The following is a 12,039-nucleotide window of genomic DNA, read 5'->3' as shown; positions in this document are numbered from 1 at the left end:
CAGCAGCTTATTCTTGCCTCTTTTCACTGTTGGATAGCGTGCAAAGGTTTCCGCTATTTTCCGAACTGCAAGACTTTAGGAAGTAGTCAAACAAGCCCCCCCCAAAAGAAAATTTCTCAGAAAGGCAGCGGGTTGCCAAAGCATGTCGAGTCTGTCATATCCGTTAGTGTGAAATAAAATACAGTCAGATAGATGGAGAGAATAAAAGTGTGAATAAAAGGGAATGATTTCTGAAATTGCTCTGTGCTGAAATTAAAAGCGCATTTGAAGTCAAAGGGAGAAAGTTTCTTTTTAACTCCAACTCTCCTACAAAACACTCCAAGGGGCAGCGGGGCGGCAAACACTGTTTCATTTTTAGCATGGCATAAACGTTTATGAGACAAATTCACTGGATGTGGCATCAAACTGAACAGAGATTTAGATGACAGGCTGTGTAATGAAAGCAAAGGGAAAATAAATAAATAAATCAATGCTTTGCTGCAGCTATTATCTTTTTTTTTATAACAGTGATGAACTGCAGTGTGATCTTGACATGATAGTTAAACCAGACAACAGGTTCGCAGTAGACTGCAAGATGACTTTAGACTACTGTAATATTTAAAAGAACACCGATACTCATGGGACAATTTCTTCACATCTTGTTTGTGAGCGTGATAACTTCTAATCAACCACATCCTGACTTGTTTTGTGGCACGCCGCTGGCCTCAGTCTGCATGCGACTGCAAAGACGCAACTCTATAAAGAAAAATGAACACAGAAAGCTTGATGTGCCGTCCAAATTGCTGCTGCTTGAAAGGTAAGAGGCATTTCTTATGAATGCATCCACCTCTGGGAAAGACTCCTTTTGCAATCTTTTAGCAAACACACTTATCAGGGTTGCCTCTCCTCTTCCTGGATGGTCACTTTTGCTCCAGTTAGTCCTCTCAAAACTGTCACTGTAGTACTTCTGAGTTTTTAAAAGAACATGCAGTTAACTTGTCCGTCAACAAAGCATCTCAGCTCCTAACTGTGTAATGGCAGACCTGGCCTTCCAGTATACACATACCTCAAGTCAAGCATGTTTTCTTTTCAATCACAAAGTTCAAACAGTGAAACCAAACACAACTTTACACTTAATAACAAATTCAAACTTACCATTCAATTTCACCTCTCATTCTGTCATGGGTGTCTGTAGTATGTTGTCCCAAGAGTCCAGCTCTGAGGTGTTGGAAACACCACTTTCAAATGTGTGACATTTCAAACAAATCCTCACCTTCTGGCTATTCCGTCTTAGCAATGGCTGCCTCTCGTCTACAGGAGACTCGGCCGATTTGTGGCTGAAGTTTGTGTCCAGAGGTTATTCTAAGCTGGCAACGTGTAAGAAGCAATCAACGCCAACAGCCCTGACTGCAGGCACACACACCCACAGAGAGTTAACGAACTGCCCCCCAGTAGCCCAGACAGTGGCAGAGGCCACACACACACAACAAATCTTTTATTATCCTTCACTCTTAAAGACTCGGGCTAAGTTTCCTGGCAACCGAGTAGTCAAAAAGAGTTGTGAGAGTTTGTGAGTCCAGGCCTATTGTCAGTATGCGTGCGCGTGTATCCTTTCTATTCTCAGATTAGGCACAGGAGCGAACATAATGTGTGTGAGAGTGAGGTGCAACAACGCCACATACAACAACACGATTCACACAAAGATTCCACGGCGACTGATAATAAAAGAAAAATACTGACGTGAACCTGAACAAAGATAAAATACACACAAAACAGCTTTACAGCATCATTCAAATGCCTGTTAGAGGGCATCCTGCAGGTCAATTGTTGCTATGCACACACAGACGCGCATACACACACACAGAGAACAAAGTATCTCAGGGATTTGTTTAACTCAAACAAATCGATAGCTCGCATGGTGGAAAGCATCAAACAGTAAATCCAACAAAGATGTAATCACCGCCCTTCCTTCCTGCTGCTCCAGTGACCATGGCCAATCTCCGTGTGTGACTTAATGGTCTTCAATAACTCGAATTAGCTGATTATGGCGGCCGTCAACAGTGACAGGATCGGAAAATTAGGTCTCAGCAATTTCAATAATAAAGCTTTAAAAATTAACACTATCACAATTGGATTACAGTGGTGCATGTAGGAGCCAGCAGAGAGCCCAAAATAGCCCTCCACAAATCCACCATGAAAAATCCACTATTATACAGGGAGAAGAATGAAGTTGCTGGAATGGGAAGGAGAAAGAAAAAAAAAAAATTGGTACGGCTCTTAGTTCTGGGAGGAAAGAGGCGCAGTCGAAGAAAAGAGAACGCAAGGGCAACTGAGCGAAAATGAAGCACTCTCATACAACAATACAAATCTGAAGAGAGACCCACTTTTGGAAAAATCTTTCTCACACGTCAGAACTCTTTAATTTGCAAGAGGAAGAAGAAGAAGAAAAGTGGTTTAACTCGTCATGACTTCTTTAAGAGTTCTCAAAGAAGTTCAGGTCCCTTCATTTTATTTTCACTGGCCTTGAAAACGTCATGAAAACTACAGAGTAGGAGTTGAACAGAAGGTGACAAAGAGACAATATGTTCATAATCAGAGACATCTGCGTAAACATGTGAAGGTTAAGTCGTCACTCATTTGAAATGAATTGAAATCTGCAGCTTTGGAGCAGTAACGCTCTAGCTGGAAACATTAAAATACAAGACAGCGAGAGAAGTCCAGTTAAGTATACATGTATATACACATGGCACATATAGATAATACCTATGGGGAGCTAAAGAAAAAGGGTTAGAATCAGTGGGCTTTTGGTCAGAACAAAATAACAAAAAACAAAACATTTAAAGATGGCATCTTGGTCTTGGTCAATCAAATTACAAATGACTACAAACCGTATTGGCTGGATATTAGTAATTGCCAAAATGATAACTTTTAAGGACTTATATGCAATTGCCAAACTTTTAAGGACAAGGGAAACACTGACATGATCTGAACAGAGTGGAAAATGCAGAGGGGAGCGTAGAAAATATTGACTTAAGAATCTGATAAAAGAACAACATTAAAGAGTAAAAAAAATCCCCAGCAATTACTGTCAGCCTGACGTGCTTTGAAACTCGAAACTACCTGATCTCCCCTCAGAGCCACAGAATTATAAATTATACAGCCCCCCACAAAAAAAATAATAAAACACCTTTACAAATAAAAAGCCTTGTTTCGCCTGTCCTCTAATGAAAACGCTTCTCCTGTGTCTGCGCGCGTCTGTTCTTCGCGTCTTCTCGGGCCGCCGCCGCTGGGCCGCCAGTCTTGAAGGCCCGCATTATCATGTTGATTTGGTGGGTGAGCTGGTTGGCGCTGACAAACACATTTACTGCTCTGGAAACAACCGGAACAGAAAGACAAGGACACACGTGTCACTCACACGGGGAGAAAAAAAACCCAGAAAAGCGTGGCAACAATATTAGGATTGATCCGGGGAACACTTTGATCTGGCTGGAATAGAGAATGTCAGGCTTCAGAGAACACAAGCCAGGATGGATCCACAGGAAGTGGGTCAAGGGAATTATTCAGCATTGGTGGATTTGATGGTAGCGGGCCTGTGATCAAACAACCACCATTTACATGGGTGACAGTGGGTGTGCGCGTGAGCGTCTATGCAAACAGGCAAGGCGTGCAGGCGTGGGTGGGTGTGTACGACTAGTGAATGCGTTGGTGGCTATGTGTGCGGACACGAATGAGAAAAGGTTGAAGATGTGATGGAGAAAAAAAAAGAAAAGGGGTAAAAAAATACACTAGAAACAGTGTCTTACTTTCCATCTTTGAAGTAGGTTTTGAGAGTGTCACTGAAGCTCTTGGAGTATTTCACAAACTCTTTCTTCTGCTGTTCCACTACCTAACCAATAAATACAGACAGCCTTTCAGCTCCACTTATTTCACAGCAACTGTGTTTGTGCGCACAGGCACTTTTTTTTTTCTTAAACTTACTAATGTATCCACTTACCCGTCTGTTCTGATGTTGGTATTTCCTTAAGACAGTATTAACAGTGTTTAGCAGCTCCTTGATGGCACTGGCAACATCTCTGCGGATGACACGCACAAGTGAGTCCATGTTAGAAAGAAAAAAAAAAATATAGAGAAATCTTCAAATCTGTCTGTTTTTATCAGGCACTGATACCCTGAAACTACAGTCCTTTGATCCAGCTCGTTGTCTCCCCTTTCTTCCCCCTGTTCTCACAAACACGCTCTCACCTTCAACTCTCTTTCTCTGTCTCTCTCTCTCTCCCTCTCCCCTCGCATGCACTTGAAATCTGCCGTTTCATAACTTTAATTTCTTAGCATTCCCTTTGAATTGATTTTATTTCTAAGCCCTCCGCTGGGTAAGTAACTTAAGCACTGACTCACTAAGAGTATTGAATTCCATCAAAATAATGGCAAAGTGGGCCAAGAAGATGAAACATCTCTCACTTTCTCTCTATAGCGTGCGTGCAGCGCGGCGGACAGGGACGTTAATAGTTTCGCCATCACTGCTGTGCACACTGCTCAACCTTTGAAAGGAATCTTACGGCTTAGAAACAAAGACATGCTCCGGTTGGCCAGTTGGAATAAAAGAAATGAGAGCTATGTAATGCCAGGCAGCGTCTTAGTGCATATAATGCAATATTAATTGGAGAACAGTTACTAAAAGCCAACTCTTTCACTTTTAATCAACCATCGAGATGTTGTAAGTCAAAAGGGCTTGCTTTCTGCTACTTTAATCACTTAATCTGATCGAAATTTTGCACGTAGTAGTGAACCTGATTTACGTCACACTGCAACACACGTGCACATTCACACACACAGCTGTCTTACTTGATGGTATGTAGCAAGCCCATTCGGTCATTGATCTCATCAGGCAGGGTGCTTAGGATGTGTTTCAGAGCTCGGGCCCTCTCGTTCAGCTCCTGGAACTCTGGCTCTTTCCTGTCAATCATCAACTCTGAAAAACACCGAGAGGAAGAGAACAAAAGACAGAGCTCAAACTCCTCGCAGCAATGGGCACGTCAGCAGTCGGCAGAACTCATGAAATTAATATTGGTGACGTGTTAAAAACCTATGTCTACAGTGCAAGTGTGAAAAATGAACACAGCATCAGGAGTATGTGTACATGCGTGTGCACTCACACACACACAAAAACACACACATGTTAGGGACAGTAACGTGTTGAGTTTGTTAAGTGAAAAGCCGGATTAAGGTAGAACTTGGGATGTGCCATGCAGGAGGTACATTTAAAATTCATCCAGTGTGTGTGTGTGTGTGTGTGTGTGTGTGTGTGTGTGTGTGTGTGTGTGTGTGTGTGTGTGTGTGTGTGTGTGAATTCATTACTACCATCAATCACTGTACACTCGGCACAAGGAATTCAATTACAGACAGAAACAAGGGAACAACTGAAAGCAGACAGAGGGGTTGATTTGTGTGGAAACAGCTCCCCCCAGTGGATATCTGTGCTGCAGCAGCACAGGACTGGGCCGTCACAGAAACCAAAGAAAAACCAAGTTGGTATTCCCACAGCTTTCATCTTTAAGTGCACATTCTGGTCTACAGCAGAGTACAAAAAACAAAAAACAAAAAAAAAACAAAAAAAAAAAACACCAAATAAAAGAAACCAAACCTACCCTGCATATCATCTCCAGCCATGCGAAGCAGAGACTCGTTATAGTTAATTTTTAACTTCTTCTTTTCCAATATTTTGACAACAACGTCCTGGGTAAGGCCCGGGGTCTCCTTCTCTGCCTTGAGACACACAAACATGCAGCTGCTGAGGACTCACAGTCACCCTTGGTGTTTTGCGAAAATAAAACTATAATCAAAGTTATAAATCACTAAGCTGCTGTAAAGAGGATTTACAAAGTGAAGGGTACAGGCAGAGTCGATACAAGAAGGATGGCAGTTTTGTCCATGAAATGCAAGCAAACAAACTTTAAGAGAAAACTTTACCTTTATAAAAGCTGTTCTCAAGGTCTGCGCTGCTGATAAATTGATCTTCTCCAACTGCAAGTTGTAATACACAAACACACAAGAATAAGCCAGCGGTAAAACTAACACTCACACAGCTTAGCTCTTACCATGGCCTTTTGTCTGTGCTGAAATGTAATTCTGTAAAAAGTACATGAAAGCTAAGGATCCCACCGTGTTAAAAGAGGACACCGTGATGCTGAGATGTGAAAATCCGTGTGGACTGAATTGGATTCTATTGTTAACCTCGAAAGAATCGAAGTACATTCAGTTTCTCTGAGCTGATATTTTGGCATTAGGCAGGTCTTTGCTTCTTCAGCTCCAGATCGCTGCTTGTTGGTTTGCGCACCGTGAAATCGATAGTTTTTCAATAAGATAATTTCATACTGTAAACAATAACACCTTAAAAGCACAGCAGAAAAACAATGAGAGCAATCAGGAGTGACAAAAGCTGAAATTAGCAAGTTGCAGAAACCAATTTAAGCCAGGGGATAACTGCCGAGTAGGTTTGTGTTACCCAGTAATTTGCTTAAAAAATAATAATAATAATAATTTTTTTTTTAAAAAACCCCAAAAAACAAAATGGGTTTTAAATTTTTGTTATGTTTACATGTACATTGTTTTAATTCCTCTTTATTTACCACAAATTCCTCCCCTTAATACTCAGAAATCCACAAGCAAATGCTAAATAACAAAAGACATAAATGAAAGACATGATAATGGGCAAATAAAAAACAGCAGCGCACCAATATATCAGTGAAACATGGCTATTAGCTGATATTGGGGCTTTTGACTGCTTTTTTTTCAGTTCAACGACTGAAAAATAATGTAAAGAGCTGAAAGATTTTATTTAATATGTTTGATTATTTTTTGCAAACAAAAGCAGCCTTTTTGGGCTTAAGGTCAAGGTCAAGTTTATTTATATAGCACATTTCAAACAGTCAATGCTGCACAAAGTGCTTAACAATATAAAAATGGCATTAAAAAGCAACAATGTAATACAATAATAACATTATAAAACAATAATAGGACAATAAAAGAATTAAAACAATAACTAAAACTATTTCAAATAAGACAAAAATGCTTGGGTCATAGTGTGTTAAAAGCCAGGGCATAAAAATGTGTCTTTAGTAATGATTTAAATTGTGTTTGTGCAGATTTAATAATTAGGGGGAGACTATTCCAAAGTCTGGGACCTGCCACAGAGAAGGATCTATCACCACGAGATTTGAGAAAAGTCTGTGGGATGGACAGCATTAATTTTGAGCTAGCTTAAAGGTGCAGGTAAATACAGGTGTTACTGACCTTGCCTTAAACAAAACAGAACCTTCATTAAACGACCTTAAACGCTTACCAGCCACTTTATTAGATACTCTCATTAAACTGCTCGATAATGCAAGTGTCTAATCAGCCAATCACATAACAGCAACTCATTGCATTGAGACATGAAGACTTGGCCAAGATGACTTGCTGAAGTTCAAACTGAGCATCAGAATGAGGAAAGAAAGGTAATTTAGGAGACTTTGACTATAGCATGATAATTGTTCCCAGAAAAGGCGGTCTAAGTATTTCAGAAACTGCTGATCTACTGACATTTTCCCAAACAACCATCTCTAAGGTTTACAGAAAATTCCCCCCCCTCCCCAGCTCCCACGCCAAAAAAAGAAAGAAATAAGACATATCCAGTGAGTGGCAGTTTCTGGGCAAAAACTGCCTTGTTTGTGTCAGAGGACACTGACCAGATTGCTTTGAGCTAAAGGGAACTCAACAATAACTCATAAGCACTTATTAAAAGGTGTGCAGAAGAGCAAAACAACAAACCTTGAAGCAGATGTGCTACACAGCAGAAGACCACACTGGGTACTACTCCTGTCAGCTAAGAACAGGAAACTGAGGCTCCAGTTCACACAAAACTGGTCAACATCAGATTGGAGAAAAAATGTTGCCTGCTTTGATGAGTCTCAATTTCTGCTACCACATTTGGATGGTAGGGTCAGAACAACATGAAAGCATGGATCCACCCTCCCCTGTATCAACAGTTCAGGCTGGTGGATATTAGCACCCTTGGTACCAACTAACATTGTTTTTTTGTTTTTTTTAATTCTTTATTTCTAAACTATTACTTCACGAAGGTGATTACAGGCATTAATTAACACAATTTACAAGGGAAAAACAAAATGAAAGAAAAAGAAAAAGAGAAAGAGAAAAAAAAAACAACAACAACAACAACAACAACAAAAAACAGTCGGGAGTGACCAATTAGCTAGGTTGGTGGTTTCAAGCTTTGAGGAGAAGATCCGGCTTATGAGTATTGGCATATAGGACCCACTTATCCCAACACAAATGGAACCAACACACTCTGTCACTGACATAAGCTGTTACCTCCTCCATCCTATAAATCTCTAGCGTAATTTCCCACCATAATGACAAGGTCGGTATATCTTGCAAGGACCCTTTCTTAGTTATACCTTTCTTACTTGCAACAATTAAAGCTCTTAACAGACATGTATCATTTTTAGACCAGTTCTGCGGTATACAACCAAAAAAGTTTGTCTCCATGTCCCAACTAACATTGTTTAAACCCCACAGCCTACAGCCTACCTGAGTATTGTTGGTGCCCAGGTCCATCTCTTTGTAACCACAGTGTACCCATCTTCTGATAGTTACTTCCACCAGGATAGCACACCATGTTACTTGAACATGACCATAAGTTCTCTGTACTTGAATGGCCTCCACAAGAAATAGAAGTTAATCAAATAGAGCACCTTCGGGAGGTGCTGCAATGGGAGATTCCCCTTATGGGTGTTTCCATGATCTTGTTGAATCTATGTCTTCAGAACTGCCTTAATTCTTTGTGTCAAAGTGTATCTGATGAATTATCTGGTGAGTGAATATCAAGACAAAATGGCTGTTGGGAAACAGATAAATTCCCCATTTTAAAAACTGTTTTCAACTCCTTTTCTGGGTCTTTAATGATAACAAAAGAAAAGAAAAAAAGACAATGGAAAAGTGTAACCTGTAATCGTGCAGGTGTGATACACAGAGATGCTTCACATGGATAAAAAAAACCCTTCAGAGATACTGACAGTCACTCAGATTTACCATCAGCTGAACAACATGAATAGTAGCAGCCTGCTCACTTCTCATTACCGCTCATTCTCCACCACTTGTTCTTGTTAACACTACCGTTTCCGTATTTCTATTCGGCTACACCATCAACTCTGCAACCTCACACAAAAGCCTTTCCACAGTTAAATACAACCCCAGCTTGAACTGACTATTTACCGAAAGTCTCATTCCAATTTTCTTCTAAGGTCACAAACTCTCTTTTTTTTTTTTTTTTATTCTTTACCTCCTTAAAAACAGGAAACATCACGGTGTAGAGAGCCATCGGAGCCAGCGAGGCAGCAGCTGCATCATTCTTCATGTCTCCCATGGTCATCCTTGACCAATCGATGGACCCCTGTGCGTGCACTCGTCCACTGATGCCGGTTTCACTGCATTCAATCAGTCATGAAGACTGACAGAATGGGAGCAGACAAGGATCTAAAGAAGAAAAGAGCACGATGGGAGAACAAGCAGGGAAAGATGGATGGTAGTTGACAAAAACAACTGTGTAAGGGATTAAAAAAAAAAAAAAACTAGATAAATAAATAAAATGATCCATGTTTACAACCAGGCTAAATTTATCCTGTTTAAACATGTCTCTATTGTAGTGAGGAGGTAGAGAACTGGTTCCACAAAATTTCAACTGGAGCACTCTAATTCTATAAATTTTTGTGCAATTAAACAAGATCAAACCCCATGTTTACTTCTTCCAAGAAAGTCTTTCAGTCACAGATATGATCATTCCATAACAGCCACACCACTTAAAAGACTGTGCTTTACTGCTCCACTGGGTGCAATGCCGACAAAACAGGCACGAGTCACACCTGTACCAGAAAACCACGCTCTTCTGAAAATGACTGCCGCAATAAAGCAAGGCGGTGTGATAAATATACGACCTTGGTATTGGTTTTTAAGCTTGTTTTCCCCCCCAGACCAGGTTAGTCATAAATAATAACAAGAGGAAGAGCCAGCACATCCTCTTTTGCAGGCCTGTATTCTGTCTCTTTTACTGTTGGTGACACAGGAATTCACAGGACCAGTTTTTGCTCACCTACATTGGCTCTATGTGACAATCTCCATTCGTACAACAAATCCCTAATTAAATAAGGCCTTTTTATACGAGCTCACTATTCACACGGGTGAATGAAACAAGAGCGAGACAAGTCGTCACCCTGTGACTTTCTGCCATAACTGAGAGTGCTCTTAGGTTTATCAGATGCTTGGTTCTGCCCTTTGGCACTCTCTCGTGCATAGAGAGTAAAACTGTAAACAGGTCCAGTGTGACATTATTATATCTGATAAGGATTTTAAACGGAGGTTTAATCAGTGTTTACAACAGCCATGGTTACAGGAAGGATTGCACTGGTTTCTAGTTATAAGGGATACGTCATATACAATTACATGTGCCAAAAAAGGTAACACTGCAGACTCTGTTACTTCCCTGAACCATAAATGACTAAGGTGTGGCAAATCTTAGTGCAGGCCAAGACAGAGAGGTAATGGTAGCATTTGGCACAGATATATGGAATGCAGACCAATCATTCAGTGTATGCCAGGACAAAAGGTTATTACAGCCCCTTCTGAGTCATTTGCATAGACTAATGTAGCTCTTCCTGGAAATAAAAAAGGGGGGAGAATAACAAAAAAGTGTTCAGAGCAGCATGAATATCTGGGGCCGTTTAAAACCACCGGGGTGGTTTGTTTTTTTTAAGAGTTCTCTGTGAAATGACCCTTGGATCAAAGAGAGGCGTATTGCTCTGAAAAGGTTACGGTCATAACTCACTATTGACATTTATAAATCAAAGTATTATAATTTTTTTTGTTTGTTTTGAACTCCCTTATTTTGCCCTTTTCTGAAAGGGTACCGACCTCGCTGTAGTAGTCACTATATTTGAGGTTGCCCTGCTTCTCAGCTCCATCACAGGTCTTTTACCAGTTTATGTGGTGGTTAGCAGGCACGCCAAACTACATTAAAAATAAAATCCAAAGAGCTCAAACTTTCGGTACCAGCCTTACCTGATAAAAGATGGTTGCCAGTGATGAGAGAAGCGGCGGACCGTTGACCGGAAAACAGCAAATCACGTCTATAGGTAACGAACTAACGTTAGAACAGCAGCTTCGAGAGCAGGTGATTCAATCTGTTCTGTTAGCACTCCAGTTGCCTCCTTATGAAGTGCGACTAAATAAAGCTGAATGAAGGCGGGGACGTGTTGTTGAGTTATCTTCCCGTCTTGTTTTGGGTTACGTCTCGTTCAGGAAGTTTTATTGTCTAATAAAAGTGCAGACGAGAGCCAGGTTGGGCGGTGTTGGGAGCTGCCCGTTGGCGTCGCTCCAGGCTGTTTGTAGTTCTTCCTATGGACGCCCTCAATGTTTCGTTATTGCCGGGGACACCGAAATAGACTTCAATTCCCAGGTAATGGATTTTTAACCCTTAAGTCGAGTATGAGACGAATATTATCTGCGGTATGAGCGCACACATTTTAACCATGTTTAAGAAAACATAATATAATATTGATATGAATGTGTATATGCGTCTACAGTTAAGATTTGTGTCTACAATTAACATGACACGAATGATAAGGTAGCTAGCTATCAGAAGAACAAAATTAACGGTTTTCACGACGGTCAAGAGAGTTCGCTGCCAAAAAGCTAAAATATCGTCAGTTGCGCAGAAATACCAGGCTTAATTAAAGGTACGTTAATACTGACAGGATGCGGCTGTTAACAATTATTAGCATTGTGCGTTACTGCAGAACGTTGTTTGCTAGGGAAACTGTGCTAACCGCTAACCTCCAGGACCATTATTAAGCTGGAGGTTAGCTTTTACAAACAAAGAAACAAAACAGAGAGAGAGAGATGTGATACATCTTTGCTATTTCATAAAATAATCAAGAGGCTGTCGTCAGAATGGTCAAAAAATATGTTTGGAATGAGAGTAACTTGAAGCTTTACGGATTCACAGACATA

At 40.6% G+C, this 12,039-nt stretch overlaps 1 protein-coding gene across 1 annotated transcript; it reads right to left on the bottom strand.

The window, feature by feature from the left end:
* Positions 1-2,432: 2,432 nt before the first annotated feature.
* pdcd10a (programmed cell death 10a) lies at positions 2,433-11,405 on the bottom strand. The gene is made up of 8 exons (XM_026192208.2): positions 11,089-11,405; positions 9,317-9,510; positions 5,947-6,000; positions 5,625-5,742; positions 4,822-4,948; positions 3,974-4,052; positions 3,783-3,865; positions 2,433-3,348 (listed from the first exon to the last, which is right to left on the bottom strand). The coding sequence occupies exons 2-8, from the start codon at positions 9,404-9,406 to the stop codon at positions 3,201-3,203; spliced, it is 699 nt and encodes a 232-aa protein (XP_026047993.1). The 5' UTR covers positions 9,407-9,510; positions 11,089-11,405; the 3' UTR covers positions 2,433-3,200.
* Positions 11,406-12,039: the final 634 nt, after the last annotated feature.

Source organism: Astatotilapia calliptera, chromosome 14 (assembly GCF_964374335.1).
Source record: "Astatotilapia calliptera chromosome 14, fAstCal68.1, whole genome shotgun sequence".
In the NCBI taxonomy this organism is placed as follows: Eukaryota; Metazoa; Chordata; class Actinopteri; order Cichliformes; family Cichlidae; genus Astatotilapia; species Astatotilapia calliptera.
The sequence above is the reverse complement of the archived record's forward strand: the minus strand, read 5'-3'. Positions and strand labels throughout refer to the sequence as shown.

Bases quoted from the DNA above. Each gene is read 5' to 3' on its own strand.
- pdcd10a (XM_026192208.2), bottom strand. From the start codon at position 9,406: ATGACCATGGGAGACATGAAGAATGATGCAGCTGCTGCCTCGCTGGCT. The intron at 3,866-3,973 runs GTAAGTGGATAC...TTTATTGGTTAG, and splicing joins ACCAACATCAGAACAGACGG to GTAGTGGAACAGCAGAAGAA. The intron at 3,349-3,782 runs GTAAGACACTGT...GGTTGTTTCCAG, and splicing joins ACCTACTTCAAAGATGGAAA to AGCAGTAAATGTGTTTGTCA.